The sequence below is a fragment of the Streptopelia decaocto genome (assembly GCF_964273445.1).
Source record: "Streptopelia decaocto genome assembly, chromosome: 2".
NCBI classification, from domain to species: domain Eukaryota; kingdom Metazoa; phylum Chordata; class Aves; order Columbiformes; family Columbidae; genus Streptopelia; species Streptopelia decaocto.
The window spans coordinates 29,018,527-29,044,620 of NC_138655.1; the positions used below are offsets into that span (position 1 = coordinate 29,018,527).

The window sequence follows — 26,094 nt, forward strand, 5'->3', positions numbered from 1 at the left end:
TTATGGACTTGATACATGTACCTGGGAAAACTTTTGGGATACAGCGGCTAAAATATTAGATCACTTACTTAATTGTCTGAATGAGAATGTAGATTAGATTCTTCAGAGGAGTCTAAAATACCAGCTCAGCATCCAAGTCTGCTGGGCTCTTTTGAGAAGCTAAATTTAAGATCTTACCTTTCAGCATTCATCTCTGATATTACAGGGAAAATATTCTCCCATAATAATTTTTCACATCAGAACAGCTTCTTATCCCTGGCTTCATGGTTCAGGTTTTTACAAATGAAGGAGCTAGTCCTGCAGTTTCCCTGTGTACAGGAAATCCTCTTATCTGTATTCCCCCAAATGGTGTGGTCAGGGGTTGATATTAGTAAAAGACAGAACATCAGCTCGTACTGTAAGGAAAGTTTTCATGCAGTGGTAGAGCTGTAACCAATGTATGCACTGACCTTATCCAGCTTGGCTGCTTAACCTATCACATTCCTCCTGATATATAACTTTTAAGACTAATAGTTAAATATTCTTCATGAGAGTGATGCAAACAAACTCGAAAAAACAAAAGAGCAAGATGATGGCCTGATTTTTGTTTTGTGTAAAAGAGACAGATCCTCTCTCTCTCAACCCAGTCTTAGTGAGGTCACACCTTCTGGCAAAGGGAAGTAAGAAATAATACTGCCAAACCATAGAGAAGGAACAAAATCTTCTCACATATGACACCATAAATGAAATAGTTCATCTACCAATGTAGCTTGATATTACACACATCTTTTAGCTGAGGAAGGGATCATCTGCAGGCTAATCACCCAGGCTGCATTACCCTCTTCATCTGCTCATGAGACCTAAATGGGGATCCAGGTTTACTGGTATCTCTGAGGTGTTGTCTTCTCCTCACACCTTCCGATAGGAGGCAAGGAATATAGGGAATGGATTTTGCACCTGACATTTTAAAACATCAACAATTGGAAACTAGTTTTTAATCTCTGAGCATATTCATTACTTGTCTTCAAAAGGCATAACAGTATGATTCAATACAAGTCAACGTCTTGCTCTTTGAGCTGATTTCTATTTAAATGAGTTCACTACAGTCTTTTAGCGAAAGTGAAAATTGGATATCAAAGTACAATGACATGCAGGTTGTTTTGCATAGTAATGAATTTTATCTAAAAGCTCCCTGAAGTAGAGATACTCCGTCTCAGAGCATTTCCGTACAGAAGTGGTTCAATGGAGTGCCTTGCAATTACATCTTCACTGATTATACCAACTTTTGTCTAATTTGCATAAAGTATAAAATAGAATATAATGAATACATATTGTGTACAGTTCTCCTGAAAGAGATAATCACACTCTATACTAATGGTTTACCTTAGACTTGGAAAAAAGCATTCTGCTTATTTTGTGGGGTAAACTATAACAGCTGAGGGATTCGTCCTTGTCCATCAACTTCGAAAATGATCATAAATACAATATAGTTTTTTTTAAAGAGTTTTTTTTTTTAAAAAATAATGTTAACAACGAAATATTTTTACTGTAGTGTTCTACCATAGGAAGACATTAATTAGAGTTATTTCTGAATGCTAGTACGAAAATTCTGGGTTTAGAGAGATACTCCTGCAACAGATCAGCAAACAGGGCAGGCACAGGAGGGATCCAGATCTGAATATCTGTTTTTCCTGTGTCAGGTTCATGAACCTCAACTGCTAATTCCCACCAATATTTTAGATAGTCTGGATGGACCTTTCTTTATGTGTCCTGTTGGGCCTTTCTGGCTTCACGTAACTGATCTGAGTTAGGCAAGGGACAGAAATCTGAGTGCTCAGACACCCAGGCAGCTGCAGATTCTGAGACAGAGTTTCTTTCACACATTTCACATGAAAGGCATAAAAACTTTTCTTCAGAGATTGGAGGGAAAGAGAAAAAGGAACATTGAGATTTTCCATAAGGTAAGGCTTCCATTTCCCCGCTGGCTCTCATCAAATCAGCTCACTAGTACACAGCTCCTGTACAGAGATATATCATGTAATTTGTAAGGAAATAGCCAAGCGAATACCATAGACAGTTGTAAGAACTGAGATTGTTTTCTATATATACCATGGTGAAAATACAACCTTATAAATCCCTTATAACTGCTCAGCATGGCTTTAAAGTGCTGCCAGGTAAGATCATTCAGCTAACAAAATGATCACTGCAATGACAGAAATAAAGACCTTGATTAAATTAAAATGTAATTTTGGATTTTGACATTCCTAAAATGGGCCTCAAAATAAAACATTTAAAGCCAGAGAAAAGCTGAACTAGAATTGCAGTCATTTTTACAGAGATGCCACAGCTTCACACAATATCTTAGGCTGGAATGGATCTCTGGACTCTCGAAATCCAACCTCTCCTCAAAGCAGGGCCAAACTCAAAGTTTGGTCCAGGTCCAAGAGGCCTTGCCCCAATGAGTTTTGAATGTCTCTAAGGATGGAGCTATTACAGCCTCTCTGGGCAACCTGCTATACTGCTTAGTTGCACCTCTTTTCCTTAGATCAAACAGGTATTTCCCTCATTGCAGCTTGTGACTATGGCCTATTGCACAGCTAATAATTCCTGATATAGACCATCTAATAATTCTTAATGTGGATAGCACAAGCATCCCCCAGGTCAACAACCTCTAACTTAATTGTGTCTAGTCAAATTTTTAGCGATGTTTTGTTTCCAGAACATGTAGTAAGAATATATTTTTTTTCCTTACACCATAGTAAGCAATTCTTGAAATGATGTTGCATGCTCTGTGGAGAATATTAATTTATCGTCCCAATAGTTCTACCTGAGAATTAATTTACCTTGCTTCAGGCCTCCATTATGTAGCAAAATTTCTGGAAGGTTTCTGTTCTCTCTGGTCTGTTTCCTTGACTGACAACTAGGTTCTAATTTATTTCATTTGACTATAAATTGCTTTCACCTACCTGCTTCAGCTTTTTGCTGCTTTTCAATCTTTTCCAGTCTCCCTAGCAAGGAGTCAATTTTTGTTTTGATCTGGGTTAATTCCTTCTTGATTGTTTGCAACTCATCTGATTTCACTGTGGAAAGAGAGCAAAGATGCAAAACATGAAATAAACTATATTTACAGCCCCCCAAGAACAAAACATGTTCTTTTTTCTTTCCTCTGTAGTTAGAGCCTAGTCTCTCATTTCTGTCAGTATTTTTAGAGATGTAACTCTCAAAATGAACATTGTTAGTTAAAAATTCCAAATGCTAGGAAATCACAAGATTCTAATCCCTAATGGCAAGAGGTTATGTGAGGTGTATTTCTCTGTAATAAGCATTTCAGGTGAAACATCTCAAGGGCATTCTTAGTAAATCCAAGTAACTTTTACAGAAAAACAGCCTGTAGTGAAAGAATGATTCAAATATGACAGACAGTTCACAGTCTTGCAATGCTATTTTGCTGGACTATTTTGTAATAATAGAGACAATAATAAAAAGATCCCTCGCAGTAGCAGTAGGTATTTTTCAACAAGAGTGAATGGTAACATAAATGCTAGTGCAGCCAGGAATTTAATGTTGTGTTCTAATCAACAACTTCATTGCAATATGCATTAAGTATTATTCTTTCAAAAGCTTTCAGTTCTGGCAATTTCTTCTACTTTTTCCCACTATGGGTAACATATGAAAATATTTCTTTTTTATGATCACATCCAAGCACATGGAGGCAACACCTATAAATTAAGAGCTGGAGTTTCCAAATCTTTGTTGCATTGCATTACTCTTCATTTATGTTCATTACTGCACTCTCATTGTCTCACATAAGAAAGAGAAACTGCTTTGGAGGTGTTTTGACTTCAGAAGAAACAGTACTGCATCACTCATGAATGACCTCATTATAATGGCATTGTCATGACATGCTTTTATGCTCAGAAGATAGTCCAAACAAATCCACTTGCTCTGTCTATGCTAGGATATCATGTTGAAAAGGCCAAAAGAAGAAAATGGGAACCCCAAGCTAGTATAAGAATAAGGCCATTTATAAAGGTGAAAAGTATAAAACACAGATGTCACTCTTGCAACTCTTGTAGGAAGAAATGGACCACCACCTTAAATCGTGAGGGAATAGCAATGGAAGAGCACTGAGCAGTATCCTTACTGTAGCTGAAGGAGGATGTGGTGTGTGTATCCAGAGCAATCAGAAAGCCCTTAGTGAGCCTGGGAAAAGGGATGTTCTGCCATGGAGAAGAACGCATTTTCTTTCTGTCCAAAGGGTCTCCTGGCTGCATCCTGCCACATCACTCCCATTCATTGCCCCTTGGGCATGTATCTCATCATGGTGTTTCATGGGTATTTTTTATCAGACAGTCAAAATCTGATGATGAAATGTGCAGACAAGCTGCTGTCTGTGTCAGTGGTAGTAAATGAGTATGTGCTTGCGTCAAAATCAGCCTTATTGCATACTTGGAGCACATTGAAACCAAGGCATTTTATCTTAGAGTTTGGGTCATGTGCATTATAGTTAAAACAAGTCTGGTAAAGGCGGTAGGTTGCTATATGTGGTAATGAACTTGTTTAATCATGTGCTCATATTGAGAAATTGCATATCTCACACTATTATAGGCTGAAACTTCTGATCTCATATTAAATGAATGGTATGACTTAGAGAACAGAGCTTAAAGGTAATATTTGCAATAGACTTTCATATGCTATAAAGTATTTTATTTAATTATTCTGTATATTTGTAGAGCAAGGCCTTAAAATGTTCTTGGAGAAATAACAGTTCACTGTCCAGTCCTCCAGACCTGTAACAAAACATTAAGATTCTGACAACTGTATATTTAGAAGGTTACTGCTTCCCTCAGGGCAGTGGTTGGTCTGGGCTGGAGCAGCAAGGCAGCGCAGATTCCAGGATGAAATGGTGTGAATCTGTTCAATGGGAAATGCCAAGTGTCTGCAGCAAACCACGCTCAAGCTGGCTGGCAACAGACCCTGTGCAGTCGAGCTGTTGGGTTAGAGGTGCTCCCTTGACTGGCAAACAGCCGGCTTGACCAAGGCTAAAAGGTCAAAAGTCCGAAGTGATACCACAAGGACCCAGTGATATTTGTTCCCAGTCTAAAAAGCAAAGCAGAAAATGTTTGCACTTCTGAATTTGGTAAGGAAACAGGCAAATATGTAGGGTTACTGTTCAACTCAGGTCAAACCTTCTGCTTCACAGGGGCTTCCCTGTGGTGTCAGTGAGAAATCAGTTTGGGAAGAAGACTGTACCAGAGGGAACACAGACACAAAAGTGAAGATTCCATAGCAAACAAAGTTGCTGTAAACAACTGAGGAGCTTTATTGCTACCTTGTAAAATACTCCTATGCCAAAACTATTTCCTCAAGCTTTGGTCACTGAATCTGCAACGTATCATTCATAGTTAGTGAGGTGATTCCATCATACACTACAAGTTAATAATAAAAACGACCGAAAGAAAAAAAGGGAAAGATTTTTCAACAAATTTGCAAAAGTTCTAAATTTCCACCCTGCTTTCAACATTGCTATGGTGCAGTTATTTGGGTTGTTCATTGTCTTAATTTGCAGGGAATTATACAAATCTTAAAAATTATTCTCCTGGACAAATTCCACTCTCAGTTACATTGTACTGGGTATTTCTGTAGTAAACAGCAATTACTAAAAACAAGTTATGAAGGGTCCTGATGAACAACAAGCTGAATATGAGCCAGCAAGGCACCTTGTGATAAAGAAGACCATCAGCATCCTGGGCTGCATTAGGAGGAGTGTTGCCAGCAGATTGAGGGAGATGATCCTTCTCCTCTATTCAGCACTGGTGAAGACACATTTGAAGTACTGTGTTCAGTTCTGGGCTTTCCAGTACAAGAGGGAATGAAGACAAAGCCAGACTCTTCTCAGTAGTGCCCACTAACACATTGAAGACCATTGGCATCAATTAAAGCACATGAAATTCCATCTAAACACATTAAAAAGTGTTGTGGGTTTTGTTTGTTTGTTTGTTTGTTTGTTTTTGTTGTTTTTTTGCTGTGAGGATGGCCAAACACTTGAACACCCAGCCCAGAGAGGGTGTGGAGTGTCCATCTTTGGAGATATTCAAACGCCATCTGGACACCATCCTGGAAACCTGCTGTAGGTGACCCTGCTTGAGCACGGCAGTGGGACCAGAGGTGCTCCAGAGGTCCCTTCCAACCTCAACTCTTCTGTGATTCTGTGGTATAGAGCCTGGGAAGAACTTTAGGCTTTTTAAATGAAGTATTATGACAATGACAAAATGTGAAGACTGTAAATACTCTACTTCAGGTGTCCTGCTTTGAGTATATAAATTCTCCTTTAACACGTCACAGATTTTTTTTTTTTTTTAATTGATCTCAGGCAAGAAATAAAGCAGTTGACAAACATGAAATGAGAGCTGCATGTGTCCAAATATCTGTTCATCTGCTTTTGAGAAAAAAAGTAGCTTACTGCCTTTTTTTTTTTTTTCCTATTAGCAGATAAGCAAGGGCTAGCAGGTGACAGAAATATATGCATTGAAAGGGAAAGAAATTACTAATGCAATTCCTCCAGCACTGGCACCCAAATGGCTAAATGGTTAAATGGCTTCAACAACTTTGGTGGAAAAAAGTAAAAAACAGGTGAAATTTGCTGATGACATGCAACTGGAAGGTATCATCTATTCAGAGTGAACTCAAACAGGAGGAGGAATCAGGTGATTTTAAGGTGATTTCTACATTAGAAAAAAAAATTAAATGTAGTTGCACTGAAAAAAATCCTACACTTGATTGACCAACAGCAGACTTCCTACCCTTAACATGGAAGCTCATCAGTAGCAAAAGACAATGACAGAATTATTCTTGGGTGTAGCTGTAATCTCAGGCTGACAATAGGCCATCACTGTAATGCAGCCATGAGAGGGAAAATGCAGTGCTAGGTTTTGTCAAATGGTGTATTGCTAAAGATGAGGAAGTACAATGCCATCGTACAAGGACCTGGTGAGAGCTCTTCTGGAATAACGTGTACAGGTTGAATCACTGAATTCTAGCGAGTTCATGGGGAGAATGGCCATGAAAATGACCACAAGAATGGAAAGCCTGTAGTGTGACAGAAGAGTTTTACACGTTTGCCCAAGACAAAATAAGGTAGAAGGAAATAAAACTTTTAAGCTAAGATAGTGTCAGTACAACAAATGTATATGAAAAAATGAGAAACAAATTTAGGCTGGATATTAAAAGAAACAGAGGCAGATAGAAAACAAACCCAACTTTTAAGCTAAGATCGTGTTGGTACAACAAATGTATATGAAAAAAATGAGAAACAAATTTAGGCTGGATATTAAAAGAAACAGAGGCAGATAGAAAACAAACCCTAACCAGCTTTAAGATGGAGCATAAAGGATTAGATGATGCAGCTACTTGCAACAGTGAGGAATTAGATTCAGTGACCTTTCCAGGCCTCTGCCAGGAATGCAACGGCCTTCCAGAATGCATCTTTCATTGGAGCATCTAGCACCAAAGGAGAGGAGCATCCAACTCAAAACAAGAGATTTAAAATTGAGGTCAGTCACATTTTTAGAAATGAAAGTGCTACTGTTGAACTGTAGCTATATTTGTGGAATATTTTTTGCCATAACTACAAATTAATTCATCCACAAAACATGATTCAGATTTCTTTGGAAAGGAATGTAATGTATTTTTACCTAAGCCCTTCATGTTTAATATAAAATATTTTATCATATCATATTACTTAGATTTCACTGAAAAATGAGTTAGCTGATGAAGCTAAATATAAACTATATGAGTCAAAAGGAATGAATTTAAAGACATGATTCAGCACATATTGTAACATCTTAAGTGTTTACTCCCTAATCTCAAGCCTGCAGGGTATAAAAAGATTTATTAGTCTTTTCTTCCTGTTTTCAGACGTGTAAAATGAAAGTGCACACTCCAGTTTCTATATTTTCAGAAAAAGTAAGTTTTCCCCAGTTCTAAATAGCAATCTGCATCTGCTGCTTCATACCATTAACACGAAGAACTGTTATGTGTACTTTCCACACCAACATATTTCATTTTGTGAGTTACTTCTGATAATGTGGAAAGGTTGACTGATTTTTTTCTAGTCTTTGGAGTTAAAAAGAAAACCAAATATTGTCAACTGATCCTTGAAGAATTATAGACTCAGGAAAGAAATAAAATCTTCCTAACTTGTTTTATGGAAGAAACTTAGGACACATATTGCCACTTTTTGGTAAAACAATAATTTACTTCACTGGCAGACATTATTTTTGCAGATATACTCATCAATGACCAAGGCACTTTTGGTATTATATTTTTAGAACATCTTTGTTGTGTGCCACAACAAAATTCTGTCTTTGGATTGCTGGTTTTCAGCGATAAGATTACCTCTAAACCTGGTAATTTCACTGAGGGGTCACCTGTGTTCTGACCTTTACTATTACATGGTACGGGTTCATTTTCTGGATGCAGGCTGAGTGTGGAGAACAGCTATGAGAACAGTTATGCCTATGAGATTTCTACTTTAATCTGAAAAGTCTATTAGGGAATGTGATCTCTTGAGAGCTTTGCTGTTTGGGCATGAAATCTTTCAAGCATAGGCAATACCATTTTGACATAGTTAATTATGAACCTGTGGTTAAGATGTTTTACAGTCCTGAATTTCATTGAAAGCCAAAATATCTTCCTTCCCACAAACTATGTTTCTCCTCATTGAAGAGATCCTTTATTTAGCTACCAATAAATTACAATTAGAATAGACAGTGCATTAGTTCAAGAGGTTCAGATTAGTAGTGTAGAGTAAGGGGCAATAAAATATTAAATTTCTTCATCCCATTATTCAATATAACCAACTTTTCCAATAAAATGGCAAAATAAGCCACAAAATACATTCTCTGCTTTCCAACTTGAATCCCCTAAGGGAATGGCTCCATTATTTCTCCGATAAACGTCTTACAATAAGCTGGATTACATTCCTGTCCAAGTCAACAAAATCATGTTTCTACCTTTATGATGGGTTGGTTGGACTTGACTAAAAGGAAGTAATTCTGTGGGGAAATCAAGCATGAAAGTCTGTATACTGTGTGTCTGACTCCTTTTACAGGTGTGCTGCATGCAGAAAGAATATTTTCTGAAATTTATTCCAGCCCAATAAATAGCCTCTGCAGTTGTGTTCCAATGCCAATGTAAAGAACGGAGGGTGGAAACCCAGCAGGGGTCAAAACATCAGCCCACCTTTTTAGTGATGCACCTTCCAGCTCTCCCTTCAGTGTTAAAGAGCTGGACCCAAAGACTGATCTTGTCATCTGGAGCCCGAAGACTCCAGGTTTAGAAATCATGTCACACCTGAATACATTGAAGGATACTTTCACTGGGGCATAAGACTGTCTGTTATGATATCTATACTCCTGATTACATGCCATTAAATAATTTAGAGGTTCTGTAACATCTGCCATGTGATGCAGACAGTGTTTTGGAGGTCTTACAGCATGTGGCTATAGGTACTCAGACTAGGGTTGAGTCCTATAATCTATGTTATGCATTACCTAAGTCCTGACACAGTACCAGAAAACATGTTCTGAAATGCAAAATTAATAATAAAGAAATTTGGTGGTTATTCTAAGGAACAGGTATCTATGTGTTAACGTAATATGCTCTGTCCCATTCACTACAATAAAAATCCAGATTTCTGGGTGAGAGATTTCCTTGACATCCATTGGTATATTTCTAGAATAATTTTGGTTATTCTTGTTATGGACAACAAGCAATATATATTAAAAAAAATTATCTGAAAATAATTCATCTTCTCAAGGCAAAGTGAGTCCAAAAAGTCCATTCTTATTAGATCACACTTTAGGACAATTAGTGAATTAAATGCACTACTAACTCTTCATATAGATAAGAAAACAGTAAAGGATGAACAAAGGAGATCTAAGGAATGAATCTGTAAGTGTACATACTTACTAAAGCTTTGACGCACTGTATGAAAGCCCAAAGACTCAAGGCTGGAAAAAACTGACAAAATAATTTAAATTGTAAGTCTACTGAAGTGAAGATCTTGAGCTGTATGTTTTCTTTTAAATTAATATAAGGAATCATGATTCAGTACTTTGAAGTACTGAGGAAAGACAAAAAGTAGGTATGGACAAAAGGATTAGTTCAAGATGTGTATGAAAATGTCCAGACTCATGTTCATCCTCTAGAGAACAAAGGAAGTGCTGCTACTCCCAGACATCCTCTTAGGGTGTTAGTAGCTCCATAATATGACATCTAAATTTAGATGTTTTCCTGTGTGCTAGGTGTCAAAGCTCCCATTATTGATTATGGACATCTAGCCAACCTATTCACTGGAGACTTGAGTGTGATTCAACTGTACAGCCAACAGAGCCTCTCTTTCTCAGAATATCATCTTTTCCAAGGAGTGGCTTGCTCCTCAATGCACAACATTATCTTTAGCTCTGTTTATCACATCTCCATTCTTTCAGTCACATGCATATTTATTGCATGTTTTCTTTCAAGGTCTTTTATACCATCAGTTCATACGATAGGATCAATAATGGATCCTAGTGGGCTCATTAGACGTCCATCTTCTTTGTTAGATGCTAGTGTGTGAGATTTGGATATGTTATTCAAGTAGAGTATATAATGGGCTCATGTTGATGTCATAATTAACCCCTCTTGCAGTAAGACGTACTGTTGGTGGATTCACTTATTTCATGGTGAGATAAATTATGGCCAGTCTAGTACTGCAAGTGTCTTATTGAAGTGCCTTCATTCTTTCTAATATCTGATCCCTACCTGATCTTTCTCTTCCTCTTCCAGTGACGCTTCCAAGGACAGTATCACTCCACATAAGGGGCAGGGGAAGACAGGTGGGTGCTGAAAGATGCACGAAGAGGAAGATGAAGTTCCCAGGACATACTATGGGGTGGGGAGCTTGGTGAACATGGAGGAGGGAATGCCTATGGTTCATCAGCTCTTCTAAGGCCAACTCACTAAAGAGGGGTTGAATAACCCCAAGTTGCCAAGTCCTGTTTTGGACTCCCTTTAGAATAGGCAAAGACACTTTGCCTCTTTCTAACCTCAAAGGAATGTGGCAAAAGAAGCACACACAACCCAACCTCCCCTGGCCCACCCCAGCCCACCAACCCCGGATCACATCAAGTGTCAACAGAAATTATTCCACCTCTGTCTATAACAAGATTATTAGCTTTGTTTTATTATCAGTTGTTCACAAGACATCACGGTGCATAAGCAGTTGGGATGACAAGAGATTTTAAATAAGTTTCTTCTGAGGTGAAGGGAGTAGGTCAAATGTTTTTGAAGGGATTTCCTTCAAAAGTTACATCAGTGTGCTCTTTGACTTGCAGGAAAGGCACAGCAGCTTTGGTAATCAAAACAGGTTTTCAAGCTAAAGGCTGAGGGTAGGGAATGACTGCAGCAGAGTAATGTAGTGGAAGCTGTTCACAGAAATTACTGGGATCATTTTTTTCAATAATATCCAAGTGATATGAGCAACTTACATTTGGATCCTGAGGAAGAAGCCCCGCTTGAGGTGGATCGTGATGCTCCTTTCATGGAGAAAACCCCTTTGCCTCTGCGAGTTGTTGTCACAGCCACACGAGGACGCTTCAGTGGAATCACTGCACGGGGTGGTGGGGGGACACGGCCATGGTAATCAAACAATCTAGAAAAGATTAAGTCAGCTGAACTCCATAAAACTTTCTGTGATATCATGTCATGGAAGCCCTGTCAACTAAATTTTCATGTTATCTTTGAGAAAATTACCCTTTGAAACTGTAATCACTTTATATCACAGTCAAATTAGATTTCAAGGACCTATGCACATTAAGTGCTATATTCACATTTCAGTCACAGACCAGTGCATAGCTCAGATTTTTTGCATAATTTAAATGAAGGATGCATTCCGGATCTCCATTATTTGCAGTATGGAAAATCCATAACCTGCTTTCCACAGGTCCACATGATTTCATTGCACACAACTTACAGCAGTACATTTTGTTCCAGTGACATTTCAACTCTTTTATTACAGGCATAGCTTAAATTCTAGTTTTCTGTCTGCTATCCTTAAAGACAGAAAAAAAAATGAACTTTTCTGAAGCCAACCATCACCATAAAGATATATCCTGCAGTTTGCAAAATAGCAAAAGAATCTTTATAGTGAGAGACCTGTATGTCCTTCTGAATGTATACAAAAGATGTCCCAGCATATGTTCTCTTTATTGAAGAATGAATTAATGTTGAATCACTGGAATTCCCAGGCATGCTTAATAAAAATATCTTGTTCAAACTAAAACCACTGTGGCAAGTAGATATTCAGAGAATTACCACTACAGTCAATAAAAGATATTCTACAAACAAAATGAACTAGTGTTCAGAAACAGAATACCCAATTCTAAAAACACAGTTATCAAGAGCAGCTAACTAACCTACGTAGGAGAAAAGGTACACAGTAGAAAAGGTAATCAAAGCTACAGATACATTCAAAACATAAAAGCTATGGGCTCTGAATATGACAGGTCAGGACAAGAAGGTTCAGAAAATAAAGATTACCAGTTCAGAGACTGAAGCAGAGGGACAAGCAACATTCTCACAAAATATTCTTGAGTTCCTCTCAAATGATACTTGCAACTAGTAATTATGGAAATGTATAACTGCATGTTTAGTTTTCACAATTCTAACTACAGTCACCCAGCTGGGCAGATAGATAGGTATTTGAAAACAGACACACGAGAAGCAGTAATTCACTCACCACAGGGTCTAACAGCAGGCTGAACTGGAGGCAGGATCAAATTTAAGCTTTCTAGCCTGTTTTATGGCAAGTAAACAGTGCTTAAATCCCAGGATCCTTACTGTTGTCTGTACTGTAATCCTACAGACAATGTAACCAGCTCCCTCCTTTTCCATAGCTGACTACAAAATGTGCCACAGAGATCCTGTCACCCCACTGAACTTGAACTCCATGACCTTGGATATTCTTACTGAATAAGCAGTTTCTAGCTGTTGTGAGCATAACTAAACAATTATGTATGAAGATGAATGTTAAAATATTTTTTTTAACTTTTTTGACAGAAATATTATTTTTGTTGTCACTCATCATTTATTATATTGGATGATCTGCAGGTTGGTCACAATCTCCTGTCTGACGTTACTGGAAGAAAAATGTTTCAGAGGAGCTGTAAACTATCATGGAAAAGATCATTATGTAATTTTTCCTCCAGAGGTGATTTTTTTCTAGCTTCCAATAGTTCACGTTCAGATAATGTAGTGCAATACAAAACTATGCTTCCTTTTTTGAAATATACAAAGGATTATTATCTAATATTACTATTCTTTTATTTTTGAAATTATGCAAAGCTTTTGGGCTTGGTATTTTATTGCACAAAGTTCTACATATTTAAATTATATGTTTTCTCTAAAAAAATGCGTCCTTTTTCAGCTTTGACATACCCTTCCTGTTTTCCTTGTAATATGAAAATGATAAAGAGAACTGCTCAGTACTAAAGCAATTCTTTGTCCAAATGATCACTAGTGTGCATATAACAGTGCCTTTTCTTTTACTCATCCTTCTAAATTGTGCAGTCCTGATCTTGTCAATCTTGTCTTCCATAAGGATTTTATTTAACCGCACTAACTATTTTTGCCACCCTTTTCTGACCTACCACTGCTTTAGTCAAGATAAGATAGGTGTGTTGTCCTTTCAGGGAGGTTGGAAAATTAATGAATATTAGAAAACAAGACCTAGCACTTGGCGTAAAACACAGAAATTCAGAAAGTTCAGAAGCTTGGAAATTCAAAGAAACATGACTATATTTCTTGATTTAGATTTCCAATAGGCATGGTGACAGTATATTGGACTCTCCATGGGATTTCCTTTTCCATGCCTACCACACAGAACTTTTTATCTTCCACTTCCATTAACTTGGATCTAACAGGGATCCTTAACTTTCTAAGGTTTTTATTGTGAATAGATCAGCATGTCTAGCCTTGGGAGGCCAACCTCACATTTGGGTTTTCTACCATAGAAGTTCTGCTGTCTTAATCCTGAAAGATTTCTAAATCAGAAAATTATACTATTGAATACATTTATGGACACATTTAACTGTCAGTGCTTCTCCATAATAAGACAATGACCAAGACAGACACCAAGTTCCACAGAAACAAGCTTTAATATCCTTTAAGTACTTATTTTATTGTGGAAATGTAACCATTGTATTTGTTCACTTGTGCTACCCATAATATACAGAATTAGGGAAAAAACTAAAGGAACGTAACTTTAATATTAAGGTGGCATAGATCATAAACAGTACTTTGTTTAAAAAACACACAAATCCACCGAAATGGAGCAGTTTTGGAGCAGTAATCTTGGGGAAAGTAAGCACAAGCCTGTAGAAGTTACCTTTTTACAGGACATGAGCTGCTCCTGCTGTCAAGGCTGGGGTGAGCAGGATTAAACTACATTGATGGCTTTTACTCCATATGTTTATAGCTCACTATTTTTAGCTCTATCCAAAGTGAACATGGTCATTTACAAGCAAAAATAAAATTAGTGGCTCAAAGTGAATCAACACCAGGAAAAAACAAAACTAAACCCCATTGTTTCTACATTTTTCCTACAGTGTTCTAAAGCAGAAAGATACATAGTGCACAATAACTTCAGAGTGTAAACTGCTCTCCTGCTGTTGTCCATTGCTTTACATAGAGAAATCTCAGACGTTATAAAAGCCTTTCCCCACAGCATTCTTCTGGAGAAACTCACTTCTCATAGCTCGGATGGGCATACTCTTCACTGGGTAAAAAACTGGCTGGCTGGCCGGGCCCAAAGAGTCAAATCTAGTTGGTAGCCAGTCATGAGTGGCGTTCCCCAGGTGTCAATACTGGGGCTGGTTCCATTTAATCTCTTCATCAATGATCTGGATTAGGTGCACCCTCAGTAAATTTGCAGATGACACCAAATTGGGTGGGAGTGTTGATCTGCTGGATGGTAGGAAGGCCATACAGAGGGATCTGGACAGGCTGGATCAGTGGGTTGAGGCCAATTGTATGAGGTTCAACAAGGCCAAGTGTTGGGTCCTGCGGTTGGGTCACAACAATCCTGTGCAACATTACAGGCTTGGTAAAGAGTGGATGGAAAGTTGCTGGACAGAAAAGGACCTGGGGGCATTGGTCAACAGTCGGGTGAACATGAGCCAGCAGTGTGCCCAGGTGGCCAAAAATGCCAACAGCATCCTGGTTTGTATCAGAAACAGAGTGTCCAGTAGGACTAGGGAAGCGATCATCACTCTATGCTGGGCACTGGTGAGGCTGCACCTTGAATACTGTGTTCAGTTTTGGGCCCCTCACTACAGGAAAGATGTTGAGGTGCCGGAGAGAGTTCAGAGAAGGGCAATGAAGCTGGTGGGGGATCTGGAGCACAAGTCTGATGAGGAGCAGCTGAGGGAACTGGGGCTGTTTAGCCTGGAGAAAAGGAGGCTAAGGGGAGACCATATTGCTGTCTATAACTACCTGAAAGGAGGTTGTAGCATGGAGGGTGTTGGTGTCTTCTCCCAAGTAAGAAGCTATAAGACATGAGGAAATAGCCTCAAGTTGTGCTAAGGGAGGTTTAGACTAGATACTAGGAAAAATTTCTTCACAGGAAAGGCTGTGAAGCATCGGAACAGGCTGCCTAGGGAAGTGGTGGAGTCACCATCCCTGGAGGTATTTAAATGACACATAGATGAGGTCCTTAGGGACATGGTTTAGACATGTACTTGACAGTATTTGGTTAATGGTTGGACTTGATGATATTAAAGGTCTTTTCCAACAAAAGCGATTCTATGATAAGGTCCTTCTAGACTTCTAAACATTCTTTGAAGACACATTTTTCAGGAGACATTCTATATTTTTTCATACACATGGATGAGAAGACAAAGACATGCATGTCATACTGAAAAAATTTACAGCTGCTATATACTCCAGGGAAAGTAAGCCTGGAAGAACTCTGAAGGAAGAAACATTAAGCAGCTAAACTGCCATTAAACTGTTCAGCACACAAAATGCCCCAAAAGCTCTTAGAGAAGGATAAGACCAAAACAGCTGTCGAATGAGCACACATTTGGTGGTGGTAATCTTAGCTGTTTGTGATATATTCAAATAGTCATCTTCTGATACACAATAGAAATAATGAAACGAATAATATTGAAAATCAGAACAGACCTGTCTAACCAAATGATGTGATTACATTATAAACAAAGAGTAGAAATGGTGTAGGATGTACAGAAATATAACCACACTTACCGATTGTAGAAATCATCTCTGTAGTAATCATAATCAAAGACATAACCACTGTAGAAAAATATAGAAAAACAAGAACGAACTGGTTTAGAGAAAAATACACAGTGATTAAAACATTTGTGGTATTATTGGCTTACTCTCACATTCCAACCCCTTCTTCAAAGTCCTTCCACTTCTTTTCCTCAAACATACACTCTACATTACGTTTGTCAATGTTGTTGTCAGCTATCACTGTAGTGTATTTGGAAATGTGATGTCTCAGGCAAGCAGAACAGTGTAAACAGTTGGCAGCACATATAGAAAAGATTAACACAATGGGACAGTTCTGTAGTTAGGGGATCATAATAGTCTAATTCTTTGAGTGATGAAATGAAGTGAGGACTTTAATATGGAAGCCCTCCTGTTTGCTGGGCTAACATAGCATCATCAGTGGGCTAACATAGCATCATCAGTGGACTAGGAACACTGTTAAATACATGAAAGATTGGTAAATGAGCAAGTAGGTAAGCAGAGATAAGACAATGAATTTGATTTATGAGAAACACAAAAAGGGTTGGACTGTTGGTCCTTGAGTTTGCCAAATCTTCTTTCATCAAAAAGAGGAAAAGAAAAAAGTTAGGAACATAATGATGCAAGTGAAAATGTTACAGAGATGCATTTCCCCTCAGATTCAGAAGGGAATATATATGCCAATCTGGGAAAAGAAAGGCACCATCAAAGGAAATAAGTATAGGTAGGAAATTGCAAAGTTCCAGGGGAAAACTATTTTTGAGCTGTCAATTGCAAAGTCAATCCTAAATTGTTCTTCCTATTTTTGCATTCCATTAACAACTTTCTACCTTTATGGTGAAGATATAGCAATGAAGGCTATCTATTTCACACATCCAAAAAAATAGAACCAAAGAGCTAGTAAATGATCTGCATGGAAAAGTCACAAGGGATTTGTAATCTGCCTGATGAAGGACTAATAACACAAATCCTAAGTTTTTCACTTGCCTGAGAAGGACAGTTATGAATAGTGAAGGATGAAAGGCATGAACAAAGTATCACGAAAAGGAGAAGATTTAAATAAGAAAGCAGAAAGGTAGGTCAAAGCACAGAAGAAAATACTCACAGAAAATAAAGGGAGATGAATGTTGGTAGCTACATATTAATGAAGTTTGTCTTTCCAGGCAATGGACTTCTGGATAATTTCTGTTCTTGAACATTGAGCAAAATGTCTTCTTTTTCTTCTTTTTTTTTTTTTTTTTAATTTCTTTTTAAAATTTTTTTCTTTAGTACACAATTTGAAGAAGGGGTCGAGAATTCTGGAGTCCTTTGGGTTTGTTTTTCCTCATCACATTATGCCTCTTTCCCCTTTTCTTCCTTTTGCTATATCCCAGAGGGTGATATAGCACTTTTTTTCCCCCACACTTAAATGTGGGGAAAATTAGAGTACTCTGGCTTAAATTACCTCAGTAATAATTTCATCCCAGTGCTTTGATTTTGAGGGTTTGCAATTTCCTTTGTCTGCAACTGGCAAAAACATCTATTAAAGAAGCAGGATGCTGGGGAACAGTTTCCATCTCTGCCACATCTACCTTGAATGCAAATGCCCAAACCTCTAGTGACAGGATAAGCTGTACCATCTACCTACATTATACTGGATCAGCAGTGAAGATCATGAGACTCACCTGGTCAGATGGACAACTGTAGTCCCATTGGTAATTTATTTGAGAAATGAAAGCCCTATACGCATTTAATATGAAACACTCATTAAATAAAAGCCATGGGAGACTAGAACTCAGCAAGCAGGTAAGGTGTGTGTGGCAGAAGGAGCAAGATAACATTTAGTAATAATAGTTAAACCTTGTATAGTGATCAAGTTTCTGTATCTTACCTTAAAACAAAACTAGCAAAATTTTCCCTAAACTACGCAACAGCTCTTATATTGTCTTTCACTCCATAGCCAGTCTACATGGAACTAAGCAGGTAGCAAACCTATTATTTTATTTACAGCTCTTCACAGTTTGCTAGTGTTTTTATTTAGCCGAATGATTAATAGCTGCAATAACCCCATACTTAATATTCAATTTGAGTTTTTAAGTAGAAGATAACAGACAGTAGAAAAAAAATTAAATTTAAAAGGCCTGTCACATGAAACCTTTTACCCAGAGTGACATTTATTTAATTGGCATAAAGACCAGATAAATTCAGTTTTTCAAGGTTGAAAACCGTGAAGCTGATGGAAAATAATTCACTTTGCATCAGCTAGAGTAAGGCTGAAGGGCAGCGATATTTTCCTGTGGGAAAAATGTCAGTAGGCTTGGGAGAAGTTTGAGTGGCTGGGCAAGGCTAGCAGGTTCCTCGGATGAAGGTAGTCACAAGAAGTGGAGGTTTTGGGTAGGCAAAATGAAGGAAGGGTTTGTGGTGTGGCAACCAAGTGTTCCTCTCCTTCCCTCCCTCCTGTTCTTCCATTGTCACTGTACCTCTGAGGAGATCCTGTCACAGCATTCTTCATGTAGAATATTTTTACGTCATTGAAAAATGTGGATTATCTTTTAAAAATTACTGTCTTTTTTTTTTTTTTTTTCCAATTATTTTTTTTATTTAATGTAACATCTGGGAGAATACTTCTCTTTTGAGAGAAGCAGTTTTGTACATCAGTCAGCCTCTGAGAATCTCTTTTTCTCTGTTCTCTGTTCAGGTAACTTCAATCTCGAAACTGAACTCAGTTCTTTATTTTCCTTCAGCTTTGCAAGAGACAGTTTCAGCCCACATGGTCTAATATTTATCTGTGGAACCAGAGCAGGAAAAAGTAGAAGCACATTTTTGAGTCTCATTAGTCTCACATGGCAGTGTAATCTATGAATTATAGTAAATTTTTATGGGTTGCTTATATTACCTTTTAAAAAAATTTCATTGCTTCAGAAGCATCTGATACTGTTATCACATCTTTAATTTTCACCCTGAGAAACCCCAGTGGTTTTCATACAGCGTTTTACAGCGTAAGCTATCCAGACAGCTCTGCTACAGATGTTGCCTCTAACCTTAAAGTGCTTTGCATTTTTGCATGGTTTAGTTCAGTAGCATCCTTTGCTACCAAGATAAGAGATAACTGCAGGTATTCTGTATGTTGCATGGCTGTCAGTCTCTGAAATGGGTATACATGTGGCTTTAGCTGCTTACAAACATTCTCCAATTTGTCCTTCTTAACTGTCTCTCTGCCAAAAGGTTACTGACCTCATGGCTGGGGTATGAGATGCAAACATAATTGTGGCTTTTAATAGTGCAGCCTGTTAGTATCATTGACAAGCTAACAGGAGTCGATTTGCTTCCATTTCTAGTCTGAGTTTATTGCAAAAGAGATCATCACAATTCAAGGGCATCCGTGTGGATTAAGTCCCATGGGTGAAGGAGACTCCAGCAAGAGGTGAGGAGCGAATCCCTGCTTTCCCACAGACCATTTGGGATCTCTCCGCACAGGCAAAAGGCATTTCTGTGTGGAAGTACCATTCATATGGAGGGTGAAAGAGCCAGTTCTGCACATATAGAGACCCCTTACCTGGGACCACTGGCAAAGGTGTGGTAACAGCTACTTGACCTTTGAGGTAGGAATAGCACCTAGAGGTACTAGAGGTGAATGGGATGCGATAAGCTTTCAACAGAGCAAGGGGTTCAGTTCCCTCTCCCCTTTCCCATTACTTAGTCTCCTTGAAGAAAGTTGATGGAATTCAAGTGTTGATCATCGAGGAAAGACATATATCCTTCCATGCTATTTAATAAAATAACAGAAGAGGAATAGTACTGTAGGACCTTATCTGTAGGTATTGACCTTTATGCAATCAAACAGGTAAAGGAGGGTGGGTTAAATGCTTTGGGAAATCTTGATATGGACCCTTCTTTATATCCATGATCTGTGCCTCTTTTTCCCTTTCTGAAATTCTACCTGCAGATGTGGCAGCACAGGCGACAAAGAGACAACATGCTGTAGCTCCTGGTGTCAAGTGTCCCTCACTGTGACTGCTGAGTTAATAGCCCAGGGATGCAAGACACTGTGTGAGACCCTTAGAGGTCTGGGGTTTTATAAAGGTAGGTTCTAGTCCTCTTGGCTGTGAAGCAGTTGTCCTGCATGTGTACTGAAAAGTCTGTGAACTAACAACAATGAAAAGAACCCAAAATGGATGACCTAGGAGAAAAAATGTTTCTTCTATTTTTCCAACTGATCTTACTTGTTTTTTTTTTTTCCTCTCTTTTTTTTTTTTAAATTTTTAATTATAGTTGAATGATAATATTTCTTTTGTAATAATATATTAAATAGATTATACTGTGAAAGCAACCAGCACATCACTCCATCTACAGACATAATTGTTCACACTTATGCATGCCAAGGGACAGACATAAGTGTTGGTCAGTGCTGAGATATAAAACATGAAGCAGAAAATTAGCACAGATAATCACTGGCACTGAGATCAAGGTGACTGTAGGGCTCTTAACCTCTTGAGAGTTATTCCTTAGCAACCCAACAACCTGTGTTACGGAGGCTGCAGGAAATCGCTCACATGGTGTTGAATACCAAATACTCAGCAAGTCAGAAGCAGAGAAAGGTTTAAATGAGCCTGTGAACTGGTGGAGTCAGCAGTTTCCTAATGGCACTGTAAACAGGCAGATTAATTACCCACAAACATATGCTATCTCTGCAATATTAACAACAGGGTGCATGATGCTGCTATTAAAACAGAAGACAGTAAAAGCCACTGTAATGTTCACACTGAAGCAAAGAAAACTCATCAATAAAGTGTATTTCTGTTAAGCAAAAGTCATGCTTCCTTTTTCTGACCAAGTATCACCAAGAGAATCTTGTACCAGTGGTCTCTTTAGCTTCACTTCACTTAACACTAAGCCTGCTTTAAATTGTGTATCCCTAAAGAGTAAAGGATTCCCCAAAGACCGTATTTTTAGATTTATTATGGTGTACATATTAGAATTTCCTATGCATATCAGCACTTGCACGTGTGTAAATCAGGCAAATGCAAAATTATACTTCTGCATCTTTGAAATAAACCTATGGATGGCCTTTATTTATCTGACTATATTGTATATTGAAAATATATTATTACTGCGTAATCTTGGTTTTGTTCTGTGTTCTATGCCCACAAAACATTTTTATAAACTAACAATCACATTCTGTTTTAATTTACATGGCTCCAAACCCTGGTGAGTGTAACTGACTTCATTGGAGTTATTCTGTCTTTAGAATAGTTAATGCAGAACAGAGCAGAAATAGCTTTTGTTATTTTCGTGGCAGCAAGAATTTCTGTCTTGCATGTGAGTCAGCCTTGGCTAATATCTATTTTTCTTTCCATGGGTACAAAGACGTATTCGTAAATCATAAATGTTGACAAAATGGGCATAATGTATCTTAATTCAATTGACAGTGCTATCACCATTTACACTGTCAATTGCTTCTCTGTTGTCAGGGCAGGATAAAAATAATAAATACAAAAGCAATATTCCGTCAATCAAACTCTTTTTAGGAGGCACATATCAACCTAATTGTTGAGTCTAGTATTCCAGTCACTTGTAAAATCATTTCCCTTGTCATGTAAAAAGAATGCTAGAAATTGTTCCTGTTGAGTACAGAAGAGAATCAATCTAAACTGATGTGATGTTAAAAGAAGGGAGTGGGTGAGGGTAACTAGATGATTTAGAGAACAAGCATCAGGAGGTGGAAACTTTCCCTGTTAGAAAATCAGATCGCAAAGACTTTAATGAGCTATTGAAAAAGAAGGGTGGAGATTTCAGGCCACTTTTCAGTGGATGGTTACCCACACTCTCCAAAGACATGAATTAAATTGGTGGGCTGAATCCCACCCCTAATTTAGAGATTATTCGATTTTAGTTAAGGCTGAGGATGCTAGTAGGAAGGACTTTTCTGTTTTGCAGTTCAGGCTGTATATTCTGCAGAGAAAGAGAATAGTCTCCAGAGTCTGCTTTTTGCTGACATACTTACTGTCAAAAGGCAAATTTTGTCAGTGATTCCTTTAACAAATACATTCTTGGAGGTTTATAGAAAAAAGAGAGCCAGAAGAGGAAAAATAATTGCAGAAAATATTTTACTTTCATTTCCATAACGCAGTTATGAGGGCAAACAGGTATAGTTAAAACCAAAAAATAACCACCAAAATCCCCAATCACTTGTCCCAAAATACCAATTGAATATAACCTACTATCTGTATATTTCAATTACAGATTAATTTTCATGGTAATTTTGTAACCATTTTAATAAAAGTTTTATTCTAATTTGACATGTTCATTCAATTAATAAGTGCAAGATAGATTTTTTCTTCCTGAGTTGGGGAAGAAGTATGGAGCCAAGTTTTAAAAAGTACAGCAAGGAATGTAGTACTGTAAACTGATAATCTTCTTCTACAAAACTGAGAAGTTTTTGGCAAATCTAATCTGAAGAGGTACAGCCTGTCCGAGGAAGAGGTATACATAAAATAGCTGACATACAGTACTCCATTTTCCATTAAAGTATCTTTCTGCAGGCACTAGACAGAATTTATTTGCAATATGATTAGGCTGTATTTTTGTCTGTCTTCAGATACATCCTTTCTTCACCCTCATCTTCTCTCCTTAAAAATGTTTTCCCAATGAAACGTATTTTAGGAAAACCCTTGAACTTTCTCTCCAATCTGAATTCTAGGCAAAACTTGGTCAAACATTAAAACTTGCATGTACACAATTAAGTAATCAAGTTTATTTATACTCTTTCCTGTAGAGGATTAGGCAAAGCTTGTGAAACACAGGATAGCAGAGACATCAAGATTAATGTTCAGTCTCTGAGCTGGTCTGGGAGCTGTTTATGGCAGCCAGACAGGAACAAGTGATGGAGGGATTTCAAGGCAAAGTTCAGCCCCAACACTTTTCAGTACAGCTGAGTGCTGAGCATTAGAATTACTTCTAATACAAACTACTTACTGTGGCTACAGTGGCAGTCTATGCTTAATACTGTTAGCCTGATGCTTTTTAGAAAGAGAATAGTAACTTTTCTATGTGAAGAAACCTGAGTAAATATATTTAATGTCTCCCTGACTTTTCTCCTCCTGCTGTTAAACTATTTTTCCTGTCATATAAAGTAATCTCCAATTACTTATATTTCCTATAGGGACATACAGTTAAGGTAATGAAAAAGCTTTCCAGTGTCCTAACCAGTGGCCTTATGATTTCACAAGGTGTCCTTTAATTGTATTGACTGGGAAATTCTTCATGTCCAGATGGTATTTTTTTCTTAGTAGAAGAGTAATGAGTCCTGGCTCTTAAAAATGTGTTTTAAATTCGGTGTATTCAAGGTACTACTGCCAAAAACCATACACATGTGAGTGATTGTCCAATATATTAGCAATATTGTATGCATTGCAGGAGTATCATTCAACTTTGTTTGAAAAGTACAGAAGACTGTCATTGATAGGTGTAGGAATAAGAGATGGATTTAGGTTTTAAAGCATTTCTACAACATTTCACCAAACAGCAGATTGATAAATTAAAATCACAGTGGTAGCATCAGAGCTGAAAGACTTAAGATTACAAACACAGATCTGTGAAAACTTTAGGCACCCTTCAGAGTAGCTGTCTTAGAAGCACTGAAACAGAAAAGCACAGTTCACAAAAGATTAATCAAGACAATGTGACACTGTCAGAGTTTATGTAAAGAAAAAAAGATTTGTAGTAAATTGCAGCATGTTTTCCTCTCTTCTTTTCAAACTGTCAGAAGGCTTAAATTAAATTTAAGTCTGTTCTCAATTACACTAAGTTTACTCATGAAATTTAATTATTTTGGATTGAGCAGCTCAAGGTTCAAAGCAGCAAAATGGAGACATGAAAGAGAGCATAATTGTCAGTGTCCTGAACACGGCTTGTGAAGACAAGACATACTACTTGTTTTTCCAAGAGTGCACTTTGCACATGAAGTTACAATATAAATGGAAATAGCAGATACTGTGAATCCAACAAAGCATTCTCGTATTCCTGACCCATTGTGCAATAATTTCCATGGTAAATGGATATGGGATGCGCACCCGATACAAAGGGGATTCTTCTGTAACTGAGTACAGGACTAGACTCAATTCCAGTCTGGTGGGAGATGAGTGGAAAAGGCAGTTGTGCATCACACAACCACTTGTGTATCCTCTATAGAAGTGTTAACTATGCTGACCACACTTTCCTTGGCTTCCAACAAATCTGTGCCCCTTCCTAATATTTCGGGGCTCTGGAAGGGCCTCTGTCCATTCACTTTCTGTATACACAGTGAAGAAAACAAAATTTATTTTCTATAAGGGAATAAAAAAGTCATAAACCAGAGGAATTCCTAAAATACCACTGGAAAGACCTTTTGATTTACAGTAGGGTATTCAAATGTCGCCACTCTGAACTACCTCACTGTAAAGCCAGAATAAAGCTGTTGAAATCAAGGGATCTGATATAATTATTTATCTGAAATATATTATTTATCTTAAACATTTATCAGACAATGATCTGTGTATCCATATTTTCCATACAGATGAGTTTCATAACAATTTAGAAAATAAGAAAATGACTGCACAAAAGAGGGCTTGGGGAGCTTTGTGCTTCCATTATTGCCATTTTCTTTAGCATGTGTCCCTATATCATGTGGCCACAGGCCCTGTCAGATTAGGGCTTTGCTTGCACTGGTATGCATCAAGGCTAGCAAACATTTATAGAAAGTTGCATTTCAAGTGTTTTATCACTGTGGGAAATGCACATTAGAAGTTAACAATATAGACACATCTTAGCCTAAATTTGTTTTTGTATAGTCTATTGAATCAAGCTACCATAGCAATTTAGTGCTGAGAATTGCCTCCAGCATCTCTTCCCAAACCACAAGACTCTGAGAAGGAATTAAAGCTGTTAAGATCCCTCTCTCTCTCTCCCTTCCCTCCTTCTCCCTCCCTCACCTTCTTGCTGAACTCCCCTCACACAATTTTTGCCTTCTCCCAGCAAAACCACATTCCCGTTACTCACCCTTATATGACTTACATGACTGGAATGTTATTTTTCTATGAATGCTCTATACAGCAAGACAGTTTTATAGCCTATAAGGTATCAGCGAGAACATGAACTACTGACACCTAGGCAAGGTCTACTTGAAATCAAATAATATTTGATTTCAGATTTAATCATTATTAACATGTGTGTATGTGAATAAAAACATTAGTTTTGTGAGGAAACAAAGCCTTATGCTCTATCTCTCAGGTTCCTCTATCTCTATCAAAGAAATGTGAACACTTGACATAATACTGCTATATAAGCCACACTAACAACCCTCAGTTTTGCTTCACTAACTTCACTGTCTCAGAAGATGTACCTTCCATTTCTATCACATATTCTCTTGTACACCAAAAAAGGATAGATCTGCAGGATGAATTACATTATCTGAGAAATAGTTCAGTTTTCCTTCTTTACATATTGATCCTAATTTCTGTGAAGATGTTTTCTATTTTCAGGTAGTCAACAAATAGTTCACAGGAAAAATGCAGTCTGAAACTTGGTAATTTTTCATTTTGACTATTTGTTGTTCATAGTGTGCCTGGAAACCTACCTGTAGTTTCTGTCCTTTGATTTAGATGGCAAGACAATAAACAAGGCCATACCTAGTAGGTACTTCCCGGCAAATTATTGCTTTTGATAAAATTCCTAATTTGCTTGGACTTACAAGTACTTTCTGGTGGCTATCTGGGTGGTTATGAAAATGTTTGACAAAGTAGCTACAGGACAAAAGCTGATTCAGCCTCCCATCCTTACCCCTGAGAA

The 26,094-nt window shown here is 37.8% G+C and overlaps 1 protein-coding gene across 1 annotated transcript in view; it reads right to left on the minus strand.

Annotated features, from left to right (window-relative positions):
* Positions 1-26,094, minus strand: part of RALYL (RALY RNA binding protein like) — a gene marked incomplete at its 5' end in the record, with an annotated part of 185,647 nt that overhangs the window by 20,162 nt on the left and 139,391 nt on the right. Inside the window, 4 exons of the mRNA XM_082045576.1 lie at positions 2,946-3,059; positions 10,786-10,866; positions 11,511-11,674; positions 16,285-16,332. Of these exons, the coding sequence (XP_081901702.1) occupies positions 2,946-3,059; positions 10,786-10,866; positions 11,511-11,674; positions 16,285-16,332 (407 nt within the window). The remainder of the gene's footprint in view (positions 1-2,945; positions 3,060-10,785; positions 10,867-11,510; positions 11,675-16,284; positions 16,333-26,094) is intronic.